The 24,076-nt window shown below is 34.8% G+C and overlaps 4 protein-coding genes and 1 long non-coding RNA gene across 40 annotated transcripts in view; 3 read left to right on the plus strand and 2 right to left on the minus strand.

Moving 5' to 3' along the window:
• nuf (rab11 family-interacting protein nuf) overlaps positions 1-6,448 on the plus strand; it is a 54,098-nt gene extending 47,650 nt beyond the window's left edge. For 17 of the 34 annotated variants that reach the window (XM_020954090.2, XM_020954088.2, XM_086829826.1 and 14 more), the window contains 5 exons: positions 3,667-3,801; positions 3,865-4,321; positions 4,388-4,536; positions 4,763-4,801; positions 5,109-6,448. In XM_020954090.2, coding sequence (XP_020809749.1) covers positions 3,667-3,801; positions 3,865-4,321; positions 4,388-4,536; positions 4,763-4,801; positions 5,109-5,237 — 909 coding nt within the window. In that variant the 3' untranslated portion in view covers positions 5,238-6,448. Of the gene's footprint in view, positions 1-1,614; positions 3,588-3,666; positions 3,802-3,864; positions 4,322-4,387; positions 4,537-4,762; positions 4,802-5,108 lie in introns of those variants that run through there. The other 17 variants (XM_020954089.2, XM_020954091.2, XM_086829839.1 and 14 more) reach the window with 4 other exon arrangements.
• On the minus strand, positions 323-1,883 carry LOC147644203 (uncharacterized). Of its 2 annotated transcripts, none has more exons than XR_015270955.1 (2): positions 1,663-1,883; positions 323-788 (listed from the first exon to the last, which is right to left on the minus strand). It is a non-coding gene; the product is annotated as an uncharacterized LOC147644203 (long non-coding RNA). The 2 variants fall into 2 exon arrangements; XR_015270956.1 differs by having other exon boundaries at positions 1,250-1,664.
• On the plus strand, positions 6,389-7,820 carry LOC110185302 (uncharacterized). 2 transcript variants are annotated; one of them, XM_086829843.1, is made up of 3 exons: positions 6,389-6,528; positions 6,604-6,704; positions 6,772-7,820. In XM_086829843.1, the coding sequence occupies exons 2-3, from the start codon at positions 6,674-6,676 to the stop codon at positions 7,743-7,745; spliced, it is 1,005 nt and encodes a 334-aa protein (XP_086685969.1). In that variant the 5' UTR covers positions 6,389-6,528; positions 6,604-6,673; the 3' UTR covers positions 7,746-7,820. The 2 variants fall into 2 exon arrangements, with proteins under 2 accessions (XP_086685969.1, XP_086685970.1); XM_086829844.1 differs by lacking the exon at positions 6,389-6,528 and having other exon boundaries at positions 6,544-6,704.
• A 652-nt stretch (positions 7,821-8,472) lies between these two features.
• Positions 8,473-9,059, minus strand: LOC110185304 (uncharacterized). Its single transcript, XM_020954054.2, has 2 exons — positions 8,943-9,059; positions 8,473-8,868 (listed from the first exon to the last, which is right to left on the minus strand). Exons 1-2 carry the CDS (start codon positions 8,968-8,970, stop codon positions 8,558-8,560), a joined length of 339 nt encoding a protein of 112 aa, XP_020809713.2. The 5' UTR covers positions 8,971-9,059; the 3' UTR covers positions 8,473-8,557.
• Positions 9,060-10,472: 1,413 nt separating this feature from the next.
• Positions 10,473-11,678, plus strand: LOC110185305 (uncharacterized). The gene is made up of 3 exons (XM_086829804.1): positions 10,473-10,494; positions 10,573-11,540; positions 11,597-11,678. Exons 1-3 carry the CDS (start codon positions 10,473-10,475, stop codon positions 11,663-11,665), a joined length of 1,059 nt encoding a protein of 352 aa, XP_086685930.1. The 3' UTR covers positions 11,666-11,678.
• The last annotated feature ends 12,398 nt before the right edge of the window (positions 11,679-24,076 follow it).

The following is a 24,076-nucleotide window of genomic DNA, read 5'->3' on the forward strand; positions in this document are numbered from 1 at the left end:
CTGTAAAGCGATATTTCTCCAGCGGATGCTGGATTTGTTTACTATATTCGAATGGGGAAACTCATTTGATAAATGTAACAATTGCCAAAGGAAAAAACCAAGGGAGTGTGTGTGTTGCAAGCAAAGATTTTACGCATTTTTTGGGGTCAAAGCTAATGCTGATTATAATGTCTGAGTGTTCAATGTTTTTTCACAATTGTTTTTCATTGGGTTATTTACGAGCTGTTAATAAGGGAACTTGAAGTAGAGGAAATATTTTTAGTGTAGCTTTTCTTCATAACAAAAATTAAGCAGCTTGAAAATAAATGAATAAATACAGAAGGGGTTTAAAATACTTTCTTTCTTGATTTAACATTTAAAAAGAGTTAAGTTCTTAAGTCTCAAAATTTTATTCCCCACTTCCTTATTATATTTCCTATTTCCTTTTGATATTTATATTAATAGAAATTCAATTTTAAATACCTTTTAAGCTTATAGCCTTCTCCTGTCTGTTTCTAAGTTATTAATTTCTAATACTCGTCTGTTGACACTTTGTTCTTTTTCAAGTTTCTATTTCCCCCAATTTTCCTCCCATTTTTCCCCCAATTTTCTTCAGTTTTCTTTTCGTTTTCCTTGTAACCTTTATAGGGGCCAAACATCTGTTGCATATTTCCGCACTTGTCATTAAAAATTTCCCATCATTCAGTCGCACCTGTCGTGCCATTCAGCTTGTCAAAACGAGACTGGAAAAATCACAGGGTCGCCAAAGAGGTCGAGGGGCTTTTAATGACCTCGGGGAAGACCTTTTTCTGGCAGAGAGAGAAAAAAAAGGAAAAGAATGACGCATGAAAAAAATAAACTTTACTAGACTTAATTCTTTTCTTATTGTAATACCCATTACGATAAAAATATTAGAAGGGATTAATTTTATAGCATAAAAGGAACAAATAAAAAAGAAAAATTGCATTTTTCATATTAAATATAATTTTCTTGGTCTAAAAAAATATTATATTCTTCCCAAAAAATGATAATCATCTTCTAAACATAATATTAAATATATTAAAAATTTATGGATAAATTCTGCATACCAAAATGTACTCAAAATAATTAATTGTTGTTATTAATTGTGCTTTATTTCTTTTGAAATGATTTTTAATTAAAGTTACAGATATTTTTATATAGAGTTTAGCATAGAAATTTTGTACTAAAAATTTGTGTTTTTTATTATTATTATTCTTTAAATCTAGCCACATTTTCTCCAAGTGTTTACCGGGTATTTCATGGTCTCAAAAGTTCTTATTTTTTTGTATTTTTCTCTACTCAACTCCTCGTCACTTGTTACTCAATTTGTCTTACACTTTTATTGTTTTCACTTTATGCCCTCAGCAACATTTTATTTTTATGGCTTTCTTTTTTGTTGTACTTTTTGTTGTTGTATTTTTTTATTTTTGCTTTTTGTTGTTGTATTTTTTTATTTTTGCTTTTTGTTGTTTACTTTACGTTCGGACCGAAACGGTTTCTGAATGAGACGCGACTTGTGTGTTTTTTTTTCGCTGCCCCTTCGGTCTTTACTTTTTTCATCAGAATTTGGCGGTAAACATTTAATTTAAATTCTAGTTTCTATATAATATGCTTGGCAACATTTTTTTTCTATTTTTTTGGCATGGTTCATTGTACACATACCCGCAGCAGTCCCTAATTGAGACCCCTTTGCCATATCGTACTTTGTCAGTTGACTCAGCAGCAGGCTTATTCTTCTCTCAGTTTCTCCGCCAGTTTTCCACTCATTCTCCCCAAAACGGTTCTACATTTCGATTCCCTCCCGAGTTTTATTTGTTTTTTGTTGGGTTTTTTGAGGCCCTAGAGGCCCCAGTAGTTGCCGCGCCGTCTTTGTGTTCGTTTGTGCTCTCTATCCGCGATCTAATATACATATATATAGATATATAGATATATAGATATATAGTGTTATATTCTGTGTAAATCAGGCAATAGAAAAAAACACAAATGTCAACTGACCAGCAAATTGCATTTAATTAAGCCTAATTGAACCCTATGCCGCACAGTTGGAGAGCCATTGAGCAGTGACCCCGAATGAAAGGCACTTGCAACAAAAGCTAATTGAACTTTTCAATTAAGTTTGTTTTTGCAAAGGGTGGAAGAGAGATTGGTTCTAGGAGGAAATAAGGGAGGGTGGTTTAGTAATTTTATTACAAGGAAATTAGTAATGTTTTTAATTAGTTTTAACAAGAAGTTATGCATTAAAACAGGCTCTGATCAAGTTTACTTACGGAAATGTATAAACAAATTCATTTTATATAAGTTTCTTGTTTGAATACTTATAAATAATATATTATTTATGATATAAACAAGAAATTGACTTCGAAAATTCGTAGTTTATATACCTTTGAGGATTGCAAATGAATTATAGGATTACTAAGCTTAGAATAATTGCATTTTTTACTTCAGTTTTTATCCATAATATTATATAAAAATTTTTTGGACTCATTAAAGTTTAAAAAACTCATAACTAGGCCAAAAAAGCATTAATTTTAATTCGGAAAACGTTTCTTTGTTAGTTTTAATTAGGATAATAATTCTGCATAATCAATTTAAAATTTTACATATATAAGATTTTCATCAAATTTTCAAAATTTTAACAATGTAAAAAATCTTGAAAAAAGTGTTGAAAAATTTTCAAAAATTGTTTTCTGCCAGAGATAGCTAGATCGATTCGCCTGATGATGCTGATCAAGAATATATATGATTTATAGGGTCGGAAATTACTCTTTCGAGGCGTTTTAAGCCACTGACTAAAATTAAAATTCCCCTCAAGGGTATAAAAATGATTAAAAATTCAAAAGACTCATGTTTCCCATTGCTGTTATCACAATTACTAAGACTTTCAGTACTTTTTTGCAGTCATCTTGCACATTTCTTATCTCTCGAAGCAGTCTCCCAACTCATGTTCGGTTCGAATGCGTTTTTGAATCTGTGTGGGAGGGTCATGAGTAATTGTGAATACAAAATTGTGAGGAAAAACAGCAGCAGCAAGCCTTTGCGAAAACAGATTTTTTGCACATGTCAGCCAAATAGTTAAGCGAATGTTTAAATGCCAAACACAAAACACTGTGTGGCTTTTTACGCCTTCATCTAAAGTGGCTGGCATACAGGTCGTATGCTCAATATTCATGAGCAGGCCAGGCAAAGTTACACTAAACAACAAAATTGAGACAGCCGATGTCTCGAAAATGAAACTTAATTACTTCTTTGATCAAACAAAGAAGTAAAGATTTCAATATTTTGCTAACTAGTGTAATTAACAACATTCTCTTGTGCGTTTTGAATAAATATTACAAACTGTCTCGGCAGTTCTACTTCGACCATCAACTGAGCCAAGACCCCGCGCGCGAATAATGCTCAAAATAATTTCAAATTGAACGACGTGAAAAATGTGAACAAAATTAACAAAAAAATAACAAATAAAATTGGCTATATAAAAATTCTATATACTAACACAACCTATGCAAATGTATGTGAAATATCCCATGGCTGATGTGCAGTTGGTGAATGATTTGCTACTCGATTTGCGGCACATGAAAAACGATTGCGTTAGTTTTGCACTCCAAAGGAAACTCATTTAACTTGAACTTTATACTCATTTCGATACAATATTTTGTATACCTACAGCTTGAATTACTGCAGCGCAAGGTGGAGGATCTATCAGATACACAGAATATAGCCGAAGATCGGACGACACGCACCAAAACCGAATATGCTGTACTCCAGGCCAGATATCATATGCTGGAGGAGCAGTACCGAGAGGTAAGTATATCAAATATATTATATAACAAGAAATTTATATATTTTAATTAAAATTTTTTCCAGTCGGAGCTGCGTGCCGAGGAGCGTTTGGCCGAAGAGCAGAAGCGTCATCGTGAAATCCTGGCCCGTGTGGAGCGTGAAGCCTCGCTGCAGGATGAAAACTGTCAAATGAAGATCCGTGCCACCGAAATCGAGGCTGTGGCATTGCGTGAGGAGGCTGCCCGTTTGCGTGTCCTTTGCGATAAGCAAGCCAATGATCTTCATCGCACCGAAGAGCAACTGGAGTTGGCCCGCGATCAGATTGCCTCACTGCAGCAGGAGCATGAGGATCAGGCCTTGGCTTTGCGTCAAAATGAGTTGGCCAAGAAGTCGGCCGAGGAGCTGATGCTGGAGCTGAGCCGTGAACTGCAGAGAGCACGTGAGGAGAGCGGGGCCAGGGCCATGCCCACCACCTCGCCGGAGAGCATAAGACTGGAGGAGCTGCATCAGGAGCTCGAGGAGATGCGCCAGAAGAATCGATGTGAGTCTAGGATTTAGCCTGAATCTTATAATAAATACTAATTAAATTTTATTATGTCTTTTCCAGCCCTTGAGGAGCAAAATGAGGAGCTGCAGGCCACCATGCTCACCAACCAGGCCACCATGCTGACCAATGGTGTGGAGCAGGGTCGTCATTTGCTCAATGGAACCCTCAATAGTCTGGCCCAGGAGCTGGAGGAGATGTCACAAGCCCAGGTGTGTAGCTTGAGGCTAGGATTTAACCTTGCCCGCTTATGCTTTATTAGTATAATCCCAAAAAATCCATCATACCACAGTCAAGTCCAAAAAAATACACTCAAACACTCCACGCACAGTCACCGCAAATAGAAAACCCTCAAAGAAGACGTACTGCCCTGCGTTTATTTATTTTGAAACTATATATATTTTATCTATACTTAAATTCACATTTATTGTATTACAGGATTCTGTGGATTCAGCCACATTAGCATCCTTAAGTCAGGTAATGCTTCAATCACGCCAAAGCCACAAAAACAAAAAACAAAAATACTAGAAAAACAAAATTTATAAAAAACATTAATTAAACACGGTTTCGGAGCCTTTGAGCACGCATTTGCAGTTTTCAACTTGCAACTAAATCTTAAATCTTACATTTACCGCTGGTTCATGGTCTTCTAATTTATCAAAAAACTCATCAAAGGACATTTTCTAACATTCATGGCATTATGTGTATATACTGGTCTATCTATGTTTTCAAATTTTATAATTAATTATAATAACTAATAATAACTATATACTATATATTGCAGCTGCAACAGGCCTTCCAGGAAAAGGAGGATGAGAATGTTCGTCTAAAGCACTATATTGATACAATCCTACTCAATATCGTGGAGAACTATCCTCAGCTGCTGGAGGTCAAGCCCATGGAAAGGAAGTGAAGCAAACCCCAAGGCAATGGAGATAATGCCACCTTACCACCTAACACCTAACTAACTAAATCATAACTTTATGTTAACATTTTAAGCAAAACTCTATATATACATGTATTTATGTCGTATATTTAAGTCGTAATTTATTTTATAACAAAATTATTGTATTCTTTCTTTTAAAAACCAAAACAGAACACTGAATGAGAGAAAACACAAAGATTTGTATGTCAAAAAAAGAAGATCCTTAAATGTTTTTTGTAAAAAGTGAGAGATAGCCTGAAAATTCTGTAAAAGTTTAAATCTTTAAACTTGAGTCTTGTATAGTGAGTGTTGTTAAATCCATAAATCTTGTTAGCTTGTAAGTCTTAAATATGCATGTTTAATCTTTACAAAAACAAAAACGAAATCAAGAAATGGAGCCCCAATTATTTTTATCCTATGACAAGTTACTATAATTCTCTAATTGAAATTGAAGAAGAACTTTTATGAAGTGTTAATGTTTGTTAGGAGATATTTTCCAATTTGTTGAATAATGGCAGGCTAAGAAGGTTTTTACTGGGAGCTCTTATTCTTATTCTTTAAACTATTTTATGTACACTTTTTTTTAAGCATCACCCAAAAGATTAACCCTTTTAAAAATCTTCTTAAGTTTGCCAGCAAAATAATATCGATCGAGAAAAAATTTGCGTTTATGGTATGGACAATCCCAGGATATGCAGTCGGTGTTTTAGTTTAATGTGGATCATTCACTTACTATCTATATCTATATATATAAAACATAACTCTCAAAACATATGTCAATGTATAGCACATCGCAGTTGAAACTAAACATACTCTGAATATATATATTTATCATTAACCGATTATTAAAGTGGCCGTAATGTGCAAACATTTAGGGATCCGAGGTCTCTTTTTGTTTGATAATGCGATCCCTAATAGTCTAACTCCAGCGGTCAACACTAAAGTATAGCTAAATATTTATAAACAAACAAACATAAGATTTGAAAATGAGAACTTTAATCAAAATTTGATTGCCTTAAATGGACGTTTTTAAAGTGTTTTAAGGCCCTAGTTAAACTCTAACAAAGAGAAGTCCATAACTTTTAATGACCATACTAAGTAACATGCAAAGTAACATGGAATTTTTAAATTTAATTTACAAAATGCAATAAGCTGAACTTATGTCCAAATAAAAACTGATGCATATTTTATAAAACATCGACTGACAAAGCCTTATTTTTGGTTTGGCACAGCCCTAAAACCAAAGCATTTTTGCTAATTGGACGCAAAACCCGTTCAGGTGAGTGGAAATTTATTAAGGAAGCTTCACGATAACTGGTTCAGAACATTGCGTAAGATTTTAATGATTTTTCAGATTGTTATATAAGAGGAGTTGCGAAGCAGCTAAAAGGACAGAGAAGACATTGGAGTTGAAGTGTGATAAAATGTTCAAGCCGTGTTATCCTTTGGCCGCAGGTAAAACAAGGGTTTATCCTTTAAACTTACTTCGAAATAATATTTATTTTTTAATTTAAATTTTCAGTGCTGCTGTGTGTTGTCTTCGCCACAGCGCAGGTTGTGCCAAATACAGAAATCGGTCGCATTACCATCCAGGTGCCGTTGCTGTCCAATGGAAAGCCAGTGATCCTTAACAATCAGGATAGAGAGGAGATGGCCACCGTGGAGGAGATCAAGCCGGGAAAGGTCCATGTCGTCCAGGAGGTGGTGGTGCCACCCACAGTTAAGATGGAGAATAAAGGACGGCTGACGAGATCTGTATCAAACTCTGGAGGATATAATCATGGTATTCCAAACCCCGGTATCCCTAATCATGGTATCCCTAACCGTGGCATCCCAAATGATGGTATACCTAATCCTGGTATCCCCAATCATGGAATCCCGAATCCTGGCATTCCAAACCATGGTATTCCCAATCGTGGTATTCCAAATGATGGTATACCTAATCCTGGCATTCCCAATCATGGTATTCCGAATCCTGGCATTCCTAATCATGGTATTCCCAATCGTGGCATCCCTAATCATGGTATCCCGAATCCTGGCATCCCCAATCATGGTATTCCGAATCCTGGTATCCCTAATCATGGTATCCCGAATCCTGGCATCCCGATTCCCGATGCATCCGAACTCAAACCCGTTGCAGTGATGCCTCCAAGTCCAACAACTACATCACCATCGTCTGTAACCAAGCGAGTACCAACAAGGAATTGTCATCATCTTCTCATGGGTGGCATGACCACCATGTCACCCATGGATACAATGGATACACCACTTCCTCCTCCACAGTCGATGGATAATTGCGACGAATTGTGCACCAAACACGAGTACATCCCGGTGTGTGCCCACAATGGCATCTGTGTTCATGAGTTTGCCAATCAGTGCGTGATGGACACATTCAATTGTAGACATCGCGGGATGACCTTCCGGGCAACGGATGAGGATGTGTGCCGTCTGGGAGTGTGCATGAGGCGATGCAAAGAGGAGGATATGAAGAATTAATCTTCATTTGCAGATTAATTGTAAATCTTATGTAAAGAAATTAAAATACATAAAGTATATTTTTGAAAAGAAAAAGAGCTATTGTTTTCTTGCTAAACTTAATTTCTAGTTGTAAATCTTTTTGTAGATTTTAAACTAATCAAATTTAATTTTTTTTGTTTATGTTTTGTATTTTATTTATATTTTATATTGTATCTTATATTTCTCTCTTATTTTCCATTTTTGGTGTCAAGGTCGGTGTTCTTACACATGTTCCAATTACAAAATTCTTTTTCTCCCTGAGGCTAGAAATATCACACATCTTCCTCATTTTTTACCATTTTAAAGCTCATCCTACCCGTGGTAGTATTTTGTTTTGGCTTATGCTCCTGAATGCATTAATTAAATTTAATTAAAATGTGTCAACCGAGCTTGTCATAACAAATTCGTCTCACATCTGTGTTACATCCTTACTTTTCAGGCTCTTGTATATGTTGGTAGAATGGCTCATTAAAAACTTTTATGGTGATGAGATGGCGAAGGCTGTAAGAGCCTGGCCAAAATAAACATATATGTAACTTACATATATGTGTATGTGTATTTTTAGTTAATTAAAGGCATAATAATGCAGATACACACTCTTTTTTTGACAGGTAGTTGAAGGTGGTGTTCTATCCTTTGAAATTTTGGATGATTAAGTGTTGAATTCAGAGAATTCTTTACTCTTTTCTTTAAGAAACTTTCAATAATATTTAAGAAATAAAAAAATCTTTATTTTGATTTTTTATTACATTTTTATTCTCCAACCTCTCTTCCCTTTAAAAAAACCCATCTTATAAACCAAACTCTTTGAGATCCGCTTCAAGGCACAGTGGCTGCCATTCCTGCATGCACCGATGATCCTCGACAATGTCAAACATTTTCTGAGGATTGCGGCAATTGTAGGCTGCCATGGCACAGCGACTGTTGAATTTTAGCAGGCACTGTCCATTGGTGGCACATACAGAAGGATCCTTTTCGGTACAATAAAAGCCGCATTTATCCTCAACTTCAACGGAATAAACCCTTTTGCCATGCTGGTCAATGCTTAGAGTATTACCACCAGACATGGGCATTACTTTAGCCGAGGCAAAGACAAGGAAAACTTTAGGGAAAGTTATATGAAAATTATTTAAAAAATATAAAATAATATTAATAATGTTTAAAGCAAAAACTTACCCAAAAAGATCAGCATTAAGGACTTCATTGTAGGTATTAAATTGAATCTTTTAATGGAGAGACTGTTGGTGTGTAATTTTTTTACCTTGCTGTTTTAGCAGCAACTGTAAAACTGTTGATTTTTCCAACAAATGTTTTGTTTTTTATACCCAACAAAAAGCTTTTTTGGTTTCTGCTGTTTTGCGGTCTGTCCTTCCTGATTCCCTGCATAATCTTTTATTTTAACACCTGCCAGAGAGAGATATTAAATTGCATCGTCACCATCAGCATTATCATCATCATCATCATCAGCAGCAGGAGCATTTGGCTGTCATTTTTATTCTTATCTGCCTTGTAATTAAATGTCCCGCCCTTGCCAAAAATAAAATCAAATTTGCATATTTTTTACTGTGGTTTTTTTATTTGTTTTTTGGTTTTTATTTTGCTTTTTATGTGGCTTTTTGGTTTTGGCCTAAAAGTTGACTTTAAATTGTGTGGGTTTTTCTCTTGGTTGAGGAAAATTCCGCTTGCTTTAAATGGCGGCGCTAAAATTTATAATAAATTTTATATATTCTTTATTAAATTAAGTAAAATTTTACATTTATATACCTCAAATTCATTAAGTATTCAATTACTATTAAAGATAAATAATACAAAATAATATTTATTCTTAAGAGCAAGTTACATACTTTATGCTAGAAGTAGTTAGTAATAAATGAATTTATAAATTTACATAACAAAAAGTAAAGGTAGCTTCTGTAAAATGTTTATACACTTAAAACAGACTTTATTAGGATTAAATATATTAAAATAAGTATATAGTATTAGGCTACAAGTATAAATATAAACTTGCTCCTGTAAGATAATATATGTAGTATTACAATTAAATTACATTAAAATTAATTAAGATAATATAATAATACAAATTAAATTACATTTAAATTAAATTCATGTCTCTTTTATTATATTAAATAATATATAATATAATATATAATATTAAAGCATATATACCAATTTATTTGAATCATATTATTTTTATATCTATTAATTTATTTATATTACATTATTGTTTACCAATAAGAAAACAGGCTTCCAAGTTAGCAACTGACAAGCTTGAATTTATTTCATTTCTGGCTTATGTCTTATTCTTATTATTTCACTTTCGTCTTATTTTTGTCTCCCAAAATAAATAATTTCTTCAAGCTCACCCGAAATATCTCATAATTATTAATATTTAAATATTCTTCAATAAGGAAACGATTAAGTTAAGTCTTTCCTTTACACCTTTTCCCGCACCTTTCCTTTTGCAAATCCAATTCTCAGCTCACTGGTCCGTTCAAGCGAAACAGAATCAATGAGAAAATAACCTGTTCCTTAACTCGTGTGCCGTGAATTAACATAAAAACCAAATAATAACATGAGCAAATGTTAATAAACAAATCGCTGGCAAACCTGATGACATATCAGAAGCCTTTATAAAGGGCTTGCAAGGCAGTGCAAAATCACAGAACGTTCTTAAAGAGTTTACGAAAAGGAACTCATACGCAAAAAATGAAAGTTATCTTGATAATTGGTAAGTTTAAAATTAAATTATTTATGAACTAAAGTTGCCTTATAATTTAACCTTTCCTGTTGAATCCTTGACTCCTAGCAGCCATCCTGTCGCTGGGACACACCGCAGAGTTGCCCCAAACCACAGAGGCCACAACAACCAATACCGCTGGGGGGAAGCAACCCCAGACAGAGCTTCCGGTGCATATCCAAAACCTGATAACTAGCCACATCAATCAGGTGCTTCAGCATGTGAAGAACAAGAATTCAAACACATTGACTGGGTCTATCTCCTCCTCCTCCTCAGCTGGGAGTGGGAGTGGCAGCTCCTCCTCCTCATCCTCCTCCTCCTGGAATGGCACGCCAGTGGTCGAACCCCATCCAGATCTCCTTCCACCATTGGCACACTCTGGTCATGTCACTCCCATTGCCATTGTTGACCGCCCAACGTCTGCATCTCAGGTGCAATCTGGCCTACAATCGGTGCAAACTATCGATCCACAGGTGAGGGTGAAGGTGACCAATCATCAGGCCATCGGTACATTGATCCATCAGGGCAGACCGGTGGTCCAGAACAAGGTGGTGATGCAGCCAGTACAGCAGGTGGTTCACCCACAGGAACCCATTAATGTGGCCGAAAAGTTGCAAAAACTACAGCAGCATGTTGCCAAGGTGATGCAACAGGCTGAGAAACACATTCCCTTGGCTCTTCAGCAGGCCATACAAAAGAAAAAGGAGCAGCAGGAGCAGAGGGAAAAGGAGGAGCAGCAAAAGGATAAGGAAAATGAAAAGGAAAAGGAGGTTACAAAGGACACTGAACACAATGTAAACAAAACGGGTCGTTCTTTGGTTATCCCACCAAAAGTCTCGAATATAGTCAATCAGGTTCATGCCCATATACCTCAACTTCTGGCCCATCATCGCGAGGAAATCAAGCTGGGAAAATGCAACTTTGAGTGTCCACGACAAGCTCTCAATATTTGCGCCAGCAATGGCAAGTGTGTGGTTAATTTTCCGGGACAATGTGAGCTGAGTCAATGGAATTGCTTCAATACCAAAAATGGTAATCAAGTTTATTAAGATTTTATTAAGATTTATAATCTATAAACCTTATTTGCTTCTTAGTTTTCCACCAGGTTCACGATTCAGAGTGCCAGAATACCATCACCTGCTATAAAAAGGATATGATGTGAGAACATGCTTCATATGGAGAGTAAAAAAACGAATTTATTTGCCATTAAAATTCAAAATCAATGAAATACATTTCAATTTTTAAAATAAACTTAGAAAAAAGCCATTTTTATATCAAATAACATTAAAAATTTACTCTATAATGCAAGTTTTAGTATAACTTTCCTTTTATTTTCCATGATATTTTCCGTATCAGGCTATTTCCCTGACATTTTATCTTCACTTTCGCACAAACACTTTTACAATTGTCAAGGGAATCCTCCTTGACGATGTCCCATCTGCCACTGGCAGAGCCAAGCGATTGCGTTTTGCCGGCAATCATCCAATTTGTCAAAATGGCTTATTAACGGATTTTGGTGAAAGCCGCATAAGAACGCTCAGCCAGGGCGTTGGAGTTGGCTCAAATAAATGTCATTACCAATGATTTTGCCAATACAGAAATGCCAGAAATGCCACAGGGAATGGGGCTTTGGCTTTAGCTTTGAGATTGGAGCATGGCCAAAAGTTGCATCGACAGCTGGCCAACATGTTGACTGCGGCTTATCAATGGAAATGTGGCTGCACGATGGCGGTCTAAATGCCGAGACCAGTTACGAGTGTCAGACACGATAACTCCTATGCAAATTTGCAATTTTTCACCAATTAAAAAGCACTTTCTGGTCAGGAAAGACTTTAGAGGTTCAAAGGAAAGTTTACAAGTTTTTTTTCTCCTTCTATTTTCTATTTTTTATTTGGATATCTTTAAAAAAAAAGGAGATCTTTATCTTTTCTTTATCTTATCTTTATCTTTTTCGTCCAACCTATATTTAACATACTATATCCTCCTTCCCCCAAATTGTTAACTATGCTTTGCTGCATGCGGAATCTACGACATCTATTCGCCTTTTGGGGCCCATAAATTTTCCACTTTTCTCCAGCCGCAATTTCCCCGGGGAGCATCGTCTTTGGTCTTTTCCTCGATCTTCTCTTCTCTGGACTTGTTCTACAAATGTTTGACTTAGTTTCGCCTCATGCTGCGTGTCTGGACTTTAGTGCTCCGTTTTTGGCCTGGCCACGCATGCGTCTTGGCCAATTCCAAAGACCTGGCTTAAAGCCCCCTTCCATTGAGCCGCACAAAAAGCTCCGTTAACTCGGTTGCCGCGCTTGCTTATCTCAGCCAAAGGCTTTTGGTTGGGATTTGGCTTTGGCTCTGGCCAGTTTCTTGTTTTTATTGCACTGTGAGGAAAGTCAAGGTGCTTCAAGTTTACATAAGTAAATTTTAGAAATTTAAGGAACATTGATTAAAGATGATTATAATAATAATTTAAACTTGTATAAATTAAGTTACAAATTTGAATGTTTTGAAATTTGGAGACTTCTCTGACCCATGTTTGTTGCTCAACATGTTACTAGAAACATTTGTGTTTATTTGGCAACATGTTTGTTGTTCAACATGTTCCTAGAAACATTTGTGTTTATTTGGCAACATTTTATGTTTGCCTTTCGCCCTGTTTAATTTAAGTTTTTCTATTTATTTGTGTATTTATTAAAATGTTTCCAGTTATTATCAACATTTGAAAACATTTTCTTTTGCCTTTCACCCTGTTTATTTTAATTTTTATAAATACTAGATAACAAATATTATTTTTTAGTTGTTTCTTTAAATGTTCCTCACCTTTATTAACAAAAGTCTTTTTTTATAAACATTTTCTTCTGGCATTTGCCTTGTTTATTTTAAATATTTTATAAATTTAATCATATTTAGACAAAGTTTATTGGCCAAGGTTCTGCTTCCTTGAATTAGCTTTTCTACTTCTTCAATTTATTCCATGATTTTTTTTTTAGAAATTTTCTTAGAACTCTTTATTTTTAACAGTGTGAGTAGGCCGGACTCTGGTTAATGCCAAATGCGTGAGTTGAGGGCCGTACCGCATTTGATGGCTTGGATAGCTTCAGCTGCCGCTCCAGCTCCTGCTCCTGCTTCTGCTTCTGCTTTTTCTCCTGTTTCTGCTTCTGCTGGAGACTGAGCTCCTTTGGTTGGGCTCTACCCGAGTCAAGCCAGAGCGGAAATGCAATTAACACTTTGGGCCGTAATTGCGTGCCAAATGCATTTCGCTTGCTCTGTGGCCAGTCCAGTCAGTGGGCTGGACGGGAATCACCAGAAATATATACGCTCCAGCTTTAGCTGTCTTGTTTTGATTTGCTTGGCTCATTTGCAAGAAATGTGCCCATAAATCAATTCGGAAGCTCTACGGGGAAGCCTTTCTCCTGGCAAACTCTCTGTGGTTATACGTGGAGGAGAAAACCTTGGAACTTTAGGGAATCAAAAGGAGGTTTGCAGCGTGGAAATGGAATGAAATACTCACTACTAAGGGGCTGAAAAGGGCAGGTGGAAAGTTGATGAGATCTCAGGAACTCGTTAGGAGTTGGGGAGTTTAATATTTGGGAAGGAATTTAAGGATCTTAAGGTTGGCTTTTTAATAGATTTTTATTAAATTTCAAAGAGCTTAAAAGGTAATGCTTAGGCATAAACTTTTTAACACCAATTACCCCCCATTTTCACAACAATTTTTTAATTTTCCTGGTGTGAGAATCTCAGTTTCCAATAATCTCCTATTAAATGCTTTCATTGTCTTTGTGTTTCACTTAAGTGAAATTAATTGAGTAATTTAATGGGAAATGTTTGCAACATTGCTGAGGCAACAGAGGAAGAGAAAAACGTATAAAAACAGATGGAAATGATTCCACAAACAAGATTCCAAGGGGAAGTGAATCCCCGTCAAAGTGTGGCAGCAGATGCAGATTATAACAAAAAACAAGAAAGGAAGCTAACTTCGGCACGCCGAAGTTTATATACCCTTGCAGATAGAACTTCTGTGAATAGGAATCCATACAATATTAATTATATATATTTGTGTTAAAAAACAATGAAGTAATACCTGCTTTCATTTCATTCACCTATACATATTATATTTGCAGTTTTACATTCGCAGATTTGCATATTTCCTCTACATCAAACAATCGTTTGTATGGCACCTATATAACATAGTCGTCCGATTTTCATGAAATTTGACACAAAACTTAAGACTAATACAAAATGGCTATACCTTAAATTTGATGAAAATCAGCAGAAAATTGAAAAAGTTATAAATTTAATTGTATTAATTTCTCGACCGTTCCTATGGGAGCTATATGATATAGTAGTCCGATTTTCATAAAATTTTATGCAAAATTGTAGAGTATAGTAGAATGGCTATATCTCAAATTTGATCCAATTCTATTAAAAACTGAAAAAGTTAAAAATTTTTTTGTAAAAATTTTCCGATCATTCCTATGGCAGCTATATGATATAGTCGTCCGATCCGTCCCGTTCCGACATATATACGAGTGAGAGTATATAGAAGGCTAACTACAAAGTTTCATTCAGATAGCTTCAAAACTGAGAGACTAGTTTGCGTAGAAACGGACAGACGGACAGACGGACAGACGGACAGACGGACAGAAGGACAGACGGACAGACGGACAGACGGACAGACGGACAGACGGACAGACGGACATGGCTAGATAGACTCGGCTGTTGATCCTGATCAAGAATATATATACTTTATATAGTCGGAGGTGCCTCCTTCACTGCGTTGCAAACTTCTGACTGAAATTATAATACCCTGCAAGGGTATAAAAAGTCTGTAAACGAGGCCAGAAGGCAACAGAATTTAATATAAAGCATATTAACTTTGATGCCAAATGACCGCCGGCCTAAAGGGCGAGGAGGTTTTTGCCTAATGGGGCGGAGGCGGTCAGGAGATGTAGAATAAAAAAAAAATCCCAGATCCCGTCCGTCCGTCCAACATATGTTTGACGATGATGCGCGCTTTTGAAGTTCTTGGTAGCTGTTGGAACCAACGTGGGTTCGACCGCCTGACAAGCGTTTAAAAAGGTTTTATTTACACCGTAGACAGCGGCAGAAGCCGGTCCAAGAATGGGTCTGTATCTCTCCCTGGTCTCTGGTCCAATGTGCAGCGCAATTAAGTTGCCAACAACTTTGAAATTATGCAATTATGGGTATGAGAAATTGCCTGGAAATTACACGAGAGACTTGACGAACAGCGGCAGTCAAGAGGAGCAATATATACTGTAACGAAATATGGGTGATATGTTTTTAAAAATTATTTAAATTGTATTACTTCCTTACTTGCTCCCCTAGGGACATGTTCCTAGAAATATGTTCCTTTAAATGTTGCGCTACAAGTTGCTAACAATTGTCAACATTTGGCCTTGGTTATAAACATTTTCTATTACTTTTCGCCTTGTTTAATTAACTTTTTTTTAAAATAAAAATTAGCATAATTGGGCAAAGCAGCTTTGCAAATATTTGTATATTATTTATATTATAATTTAGTCAGAAGCTTAAAACGCAGTGAAGGAATAATTTCCGACCCCATAAATCATATATATTCTTGATCAGCATGAGCAGCCGATTCCTTCTAGCTATCTCTGACAGAAAAAACAATTTATATTTTTTTCTAAATTTTTCAAGGTCAAAATTGTAAAAAAAAAAAATTGGCAAAATTTTAATTTTTTTTTCATTTCAAATTGCAGATGCAGATTTATAAACCCAATAAAAACTAGCACAGAAAAGCTTTCCGATTGAAAATTAAAGCATATTTGACTGAATTATGATCTATTTTCCCTGCTAGGGTAGATAAATTTCGGTTTCCTTTCTAGTTTTTTTTTCTTATTGCAATTTCCCCAAATTTTTCCCAGTGAACTTGAAACCAAAGTGAAGCTTAAAGCAGCTCAAGTGGAGCTCGGCTCCCAACTCAGAGCCTACTTGATTATTTATTAAAACGAAAGTTAAACAGCGAAAGGAAGCAATTTTCCATATAAAAGAAGCGAACTCCGCTGCTGAGGAAGCCAAGAGAGATACATTCGCCGTGGCCCCATGTATCTATGCAAGTTCTTTTGCCAGCTTCTGCGGGCTTCTACAGGCAACTGCCTCTCCTCTCCAGAGCGTAATTGCCATGTTTAAAGTGTGATTAATTTGTAATCATCAAAAAGGCAAAAACAGGCATGGGCATGCAGGGAAAAAAATGAAGAGGCTCCCTCTCTCTCTGTTTGCATTTTAAGTTTGCCAACCGGAGAGGCAGAAAACATAACGAAGTCAAAGTAAAAGCCAAAGCCAGGAATCGCCTTGGGGCACTAAAATGGAGACGGGAAGTGCGGGACAACAGCGTGTTCCCTAAGTAATTGAGTTTTGCTCGCAGAGGCGTTGAAAGTGGAGGAGGGGTAAGGGATCAGGGAGTAGGAATATAATGAGGCAGACAGAGGCTGTATATGCTTAGTGCCACTGATAATCTACAGATTTATCAGCGAAAGAAAATAGCCAAGGATATTGTTATTACTGCCAAGACACTCTTTGAAATAAGTTCTCAGAAGGATATCTTACTGAAGGACATTGTTGGAACTGCAAGAAAGACGCTACAGGGAACTCTTTACTCTTTAAGTTTTTATTATTAATTGTATTATATTTACTACAGATATATTTAACATATTATAAAGCCAAAAATATTTGCAAAATCCTGCTCTACAACTTAAAAAATAAATTAAGAATTTCCCCAGCTTAACAACTTAATCTTCAATGACTTCACTCTGTGTTCATGTTTTCATTTCTTACACCAAAACATTCTTTATCAATCGCTTATCCCCAACTATCGTCATTTGTGGCTCTTGCTTTTGCCAATTTCATTAGCTGACAACTTTATTAGCACCTTGAGAAAGCAAGTTGGCCAGAAGCATCAGCTCCCAGTAAACACGATTCTCAGCTGGCCAAGTCTAATTACAGACAACGGCTATTAGAATGCATCCAACAGATACGCGTACCATCCATAAAAGCCAATCGCAAAAGCATTGCCATTAATTAAGCGGAAGTATAAATCCTAACATGGCCTCAAAGCCGAAATACAAATAAAGCAGGAAACTGACAAAGACACTCGATTGTTTAGTATATAAAATAGTAATATTTTCGATTCTAAAAAAGATATGGTGACTATATAGTATATAGATTTAATTAAAGTGAACAAAAATAAAGTTAACCAATGATATAAAGATTTATTAATCCTGTAGGAAAATATATGACACAATTAAATATTTAGAATGCATTCCAGCAAGCTTTCCTCTTTTATTTATTGCTATTTACAGCTACAACCTATAAGACTTTTATTTTAAATGTGTTTAATTGAATTAACTTTTTAAAAAACATATAGTTTCCTTGATTTCGACCTTTAAACCATACACTTAAGTTTACAGCACTGAAAAACGATGGAAAGAAAAAGGAGGCAAGTCTCCATTTGACTAGGCTGTACCAACATTCCAAATAATTACAAGCTATAAAAGTTTATGAGCTCCAAGGCTTTGCTTTTTCCTCCAGGCGCCAATGAAAATAGGTAGCTATAAGCATCTTCAAGATACAATTCGCTTACCTGTATAGAGTTACCTCAATCTTTAGCCTGTTTTTCGTCAGGCTTTGGTTCTGGTTTTTAGCATTGATTGAATATTAAGTTGTGCCTTGGTAATTTCTTGCCGGATAGGTAATTTAATTATCAAAAATTCTAGAAAAAATACAACGTATTTTAATGAAAGATAATTAAATAATATCGTTAATATTGATATAAAACTTAGATTTCCTAGTTTGTAGAACAGATTTTTGCAGGACAATCTAGCTTGTCACATAAACTAAATGCAATATCTTTTTTCACCTAAATCCGGAATCATAAAACTGAAACTCAAGTGATGGCTACATCATGCTCTTCCACTTGATTTACGTCTAACTGTAAGCGAAGAAATATATCAGGTAAAAGGCTAGAGCCCAAGACACAGCCAAGTCCAGGCTCATCGAACTATGCCAGCCACAAAAATCAATCCAGTTTGTGAATGCCTTCTACACATGGAGAAATAAATATCACACTCTCTCTATTAATAATAAAAAATAATAAAATAAATACGTATATTAATAGAAAATACTTAAAAACCAATACTTGAAGCAAAAAACAACTAATGAAGGTTTAAATTATAGGCATATTTCAAACGCTAACTTAGGCGAGGTTTGGCTTACTTAATATTTATAAATCTTTGAAAAATTATGTTAAATTTCTGGAAAATTGCTACAAGTTTTCTAAGTCTTAGTCCTTGCATTTTCTTTCTGTGCTTTTCGCATAAATCCCTCTATCCCCACACGTGGCGCGGACTTAACGGCACGACAACCTTAGTCAAGAGCTCCGGCATAAAATCAATTACATTGACAAATGAGCAGCTGACAAGTTGGGGATAGAATGAGACAGGAAGAGAAAGATAGAGAGAGAGAGAGAGAGCATCGAATGGCTGCCAAAGGGGCATGTGTCAGAGCCTCCCAAAAGCGCCTTTTGCCCCGCAGCCCATATGAGATGCATGCCACTTGGGCCTGGCCAGGTAAACGTAAACAGTGGGATAGCTGTGGAAATTAGTCTTCAAAATATTGATAACTTTAGTTAGGAGCATGAAATTAAATGTCTTTATGAAACAGAAACATTTAGTATTTAATAATACTTATTACTGGTAAAACCCTTATTATTATGGTAAAACCCTTATTTCATATAAAACATAAAGTAATAAAGTTTCAAATTTATTTGAAAATAAAATAATATAATATAATAAATATATATAATATATAATATAAATATAAAATAGTAAACTCCATCTATCTTTATAAACATATAAAGAAGGAAACTGTTGTAAAATCTTTACAATGAATATAACTCATACGCAGTGTTGACAATGTTTCTATAGCACATTTCCAGGCTTTAAACTTTCTTGAAACTTTTTGTAAAATAAATCTCATCAACTTTATTCCATTACCATTTAAGTTAATAATTTATTAATTAGATTATATATATAATTATTTAATTAGACTTTAAAAATATCTTAATAATTGCTTTGTCTTCTTTCTTACTTGATAATTTCAAACATTCAATTATTTTATATCTCAATGGACTCCACTGTGCCTTAGTAGCTTTACCTTCTCCAAACAAGAAATCTGGCTTTTTGGGCCACGAGTAACATTTTGCATTGGCTTCAAGAGCACCTCCTCATCCTTGTTCCATGAATTATGTGACTTATTAAAACGTCATTCGAGCTGACAAGTTGCCTTTGCCACTGTCGCCATGTCCATGTGACTCCAGCAGGAAACTTGTAATTGTTGCGGATGGTCCATCAATCGTCTCGTTCCCCTTTCCACCAATCGCTTGCTTTTATCAATTTGCATATATAATTTCGGGGATTGATTGATTTTTAGTTATGCTTCAAAGTTAATGTTATCTGAAAAGGGTTCAAAGGTATGAAAAATCAAAGTTTGGATTTATTTTAATAGTCTTAAAGGGTATTGTAAGTGCAAAACAGTGAAGGAGTCATTTCCGACCCTATAAATCATATATATTCTTGATCAGCATCGAAAACTGAATCGATCTAGATTAATCCGGACGAAACAAAAAATTTGCAATAATTTTTCAAAAATTTTAGGAAAACATAGTTTGAAAAAAATGACAAAAAATTGAACATTTTTACATGTTTAACTAAGTATGCAGATTTGTTTACCTTATAAAAACTAGCACAGAACAGCTTTCCGAATTGAATTTAATGCATTTTTGGCTGAGTTATGAGTTTTGTAAAATTTGATTTGTCGAAAAATTTGTCATTTTTTTAAATTCCATTGAATTTATATTGGTTTTCGGATTGAATTTATCTATAAAATACTTCTGCATTACAAAATACTGCAAATAAATAAAATAATGAATAAAAGAATAATACAATAAATACGGAAGAGATATCAAATTTCTAATTAAAACAAGAGTATTATTATTTGGACTTCGGAATGTCTGTTCCCATCTATTTTTTTATAGCAAAAACAGGGTATTGCATCTCAGTCTGAAGCTTAAAACACATCAAAGGAGTCATTTCCGACCCTATAAACCATATATATTCTTGATCAGCATGAACAGCCGAATCGATTTATCTCTGTTCGGAGAAAAATAAAATTTTATCAAAATTTCACATTTTACATCATTAAAATTTGCAAAAAAAATGCAACAAAAAATTATTCAATTTTTATATTTTAACTGTAAATGCAGACTTGTAGGCCTAATAAAAACCAACGCAAAACAGCTTTCGGAAGTAAAATAAATCCATTTTTGGCTTAGTTATGGTTGAATTAATATTCGACCTTTTTAACCAATTTCAAATTTTTACGGGTATATAGCTTCTTTTCTTATTTCTCCTAATATCTAATAATATCTAATATCTAATATATTCCTCCCATTTCCTAGTAATGGTGTTAAAGTCGAAGTACCTACACATGTTCCAATTAAAAAATCTATTTTCTGCCTGAGGCTAGAAATATAACACATTGTAAGGCAAAGAACCTTTCCCTTATTTTTTTACCATTTTAAAGCTCATCCTCCCCTTGGAAGCATTATGTGTTGGCTTTTGCCACATTGGCTGGATGCTCCTGAATGCATTAATTAAATTTAATTAAAATGTGTCAACCGAGCTTGTCATAACAAATTCGTGTCACATTTGAGTTACAGCTAAGCAACAAAATGGCTCATTAAAAACTTTTATGGCGAAGGCGAAGGCAAAGACTGTTAAAGCCTGGCCAAAAAGTGTGGCCAGGATAAGCACGTATGTACATATATGTGTATGTGTACATACAGTTAATTAGAGGCATAATAATGCGGTTACACACTCTCTTTTCAACAGGTAATTGAAGCTTACCTGCAAGGACATTGCGTCTACTCTGAAACATTTGTTGTCTCCATAGAAATTTGGTTAGCTTTAGCTTTGTTCTTTGGAAAATTCATACAATTCTGCTAGCTATATACATATGTATATTTTTATTATTAGATTAAATTTAATATAATTTAATTTAACATATTACTACATAAACACCTTAGCTTTTGCTTTGTAGTAACCAAAACTCATCTGAATTTTCAAGTAATTTAAATATAGAACTAGGCAATTTCACTGTAACTGATTTAAGCTTCAATTTCAAGCGTTACATAATCCTCCCCCGCCCCGTTCCCATAATCCTTTCAGCTTGCTCTCTATATATATATATATCCCTCAGATATGATCCTGGCTCAGGCACAAACTCACCCGTGGGTGTCGTTAATTGAAATTATTATACTTGTCTGTGGTATCATAAATGCGACTCGTTAAATTTGTATGTATGACACTCCAACGCACAACCATAATGCGTGAGTGGGTGTGTTATGCTCTGTATAGATATATGTGTATATATACACCCGATCCCAGTTTCCCAGATATATATTTACATATATGCATCCTCATATCCTGCTCATTTTGCGCTTCCCCGCGCTGTCTCTTATTTGCATGGCGTCGTCATCGCATCAGCGACAAAATGGAAATTTGTTGCCGCATTGCTCATGGCGTCATGGCCACGCCCCCTTCCACCAACACCACCCCCATGCTGCCCCTCTTCGAAAAGGCTCCCCCTTGGGCCGACGCCCATGTGTGTGGTGGGGGTTCGTTGTTGCTGCTTTAATGTGTCAAGTGTTTTATTTGTGCGTGTTACCTACTTTGATTTTATTTGCCCCGCTTGCAGGGGAAGCACAGTTACACTGAGAAAAAAATGATGTATTGAAGAAATATCAATAAAATCAATAAAAATATATATAGACTCAAACTCTCCTTTAACAATTATTTATAAAGGATTTAATGTCTAATTTTTGTGCAGATTGTTTGTGTTTATTTTAATGAAGAAATCGGATTGAACTATTTTTGTTTAGCAAATAAATTTAAAATTATAATAAAAAGGTAAATACTTACCCCATTTTGGAAATGTTTTTACAGTCTAAATATTACATTAAAATATTGTTTTATAACACTTATAATACTATAATGTATAATGTATTTTGACACTTTTTAAATCGAACTTTTAATACAAAATTTATTAAAAAATTGGATGAAAATTTACATTAAAAATATTTAATTAAAATAATAAATAAATGGTAAACATTTAAATCATTTTCAGAATATTTTGACATTATCAATATTATATTTTAATATTGTTTAAAAACCCTAATAATACTGTTAGTACCGAGGCAGAAATACAACTTGTATTTGGTCACTTTTTAGTACGAATTTTTAATAAGAAAGTACTTAAAATAATTTATGGAAAGTTTATATGTTTAAATATAACGTTTAAATATAGGTAAAATTATTAATTACACTTCAAATGTAATTTTAACCTACTCAGAAGTTGAACTTGTTATTTGAGACTTTTATAATGAATTTGACAGTAGTTTTAGGCAATATAAAATATTACCTTAATAATACTAAATAAAATATTAAATCTTACCTAAAATATACACTATTATATTCTTTAAATTATATTTCTTAGTTAAATCTAGAGTCCTTTAGACTCTTCCTTGAGTGCATAAAAATTCCAACCTTTTTGCTCCGCCATAAAGCCCACCTTACACCTGGCCATGGCACAAGAGGAATGTAGGTGGGGATGCTCTACTCGTGTATACCTCACTTGCTTTTATGTTTAATTCATGTGCAAATTGTCGCGGAAATCTGACGTCAAGTGTATTAAACGCCAGCATGCCCTGCTTTTGATTTATGGACCCAGTTGGCTGCCATTGCCATTTTGGAGCCAAGGATGAGAACGAACGAAGGGAACTGGACGTCAATTCCAATAGTGAGAAGTGAAATTGTTGCTAATTTATGAGCGAGTAAGTTGCAGACCGAAAAATATATATTCCTTGGACGCTTAACGAGCGGCGACAGTTGGGTTTTTTAAGTCAGGATTAAGTGAGAAATGTCGGCCATAAATTGTAGATCAATAAAGGGATAATTACGGGTTATGGATGAAGAAATATAAATTAATAAAATATGTGATATAAAGCTTTGTACTTCTGAGTTATCTCTAGGAATTCTTTCTTTCAAAAATACCTTTGCAAGTTAAGGATATTTCTGCCACATCTAAATGTAATTTAGACACATTTTTGCATTATTTATACATATATAATTTATATTATCCAAGACATTATACACTCTTAAATCATCTTTACACATCTTGGCCTTAATAAGCAGAAACACTCTCTTGACCATAATGACAACCATTCATCAACTCCTTGTGGTTAATCATCTCAAAAAGGAAGGCTACTTAAGTTGCCCATTTAAAATCAATTAACACGACAATTTGGGTGAACACACCCCGTTTTACACACGGCAATTGGTAATTATGCAACTGACCAAACAAGCCGCCTTTTAGAAGAATCTTGTAGATTGAAATCTGGTTGAAAGTGTAGCAAATGCTTAGGGCTATCTATGCTAATGGTACTATAATTATGTGTCAATTATAAATGAATCAATCAAGT

The sequence above is a fragment of the Drosophila serrata genome, unplaced genomic scaffold (assembly GCF_035046125.1).
Source record: "Drosophila serrata isolate PLE 108 unplaced genomic scaffold, ASM3504612v1 contig_217, whole genome shotgun sequence".
In the NCBI taxonomy this organism is placed as follows: domain Eukaryota; kingdom Metazoa; phylum Arthropoda; class Insecta; order Diptera; family Drosophilidae; genus Drosophila; species Drosophila serrata.

What these genes read in the sequence shown, in the direction of transcription:
- LOC110185304 (XM_020954054.2), bottom strand. Translation starts at nt 8,970, where the DNA reads ATGAAGTCCTTAATGCTGATCTTTTTGG. An exon ending in CTTAATGCTGATCTTTTTGG is followed by an intron (nt 8,869 to 8,942) that starts GTAAGTTTTTGC and finishes CTTTCCCTAAAG; the next exon opens with TTTTCCTTGTCTTTGCCTCG.
- LOC110185302 (XM_086829843.1), top strand. Translation starts at nt 6,674, where the DNA reads ATGTTCAAGCCGTGTTATCCTTTGGCCGCAG. An exon ending in GTGTTATCCTTTGGCCGCAG is followed by an intron (nt 6,705 to 6,771) that starts GTAAAACAAGGG and finishes TTAAATTTTCAG; the next exon opens with TGCTGCTGTGTGTTGTCTTC.
- LOC110185305 (XM_086829804.1), top strand. Translation starts at nt 10,473, where the DNA reads ATGAAAGTTATCTTGATAATTG. An exon ending in GAAAGTTATCTTGATAATTG is followed by an intron (nt 10,495 to 10,572) that starts GTAAGTTTAAAA and finishes CTTGACTCCTAG; the next exon opens with CAGCCATCCTGTCGCTGGGA. An exon ending in TCAATACCAAAAATGGTAAT is followed by an intron (nt 11,541 to 11,596) that starts CAAGTTTATTAA and finishes ATTTGCTTCTTA; the next exon opens with GTTTTCCACCAGGTTCACGA.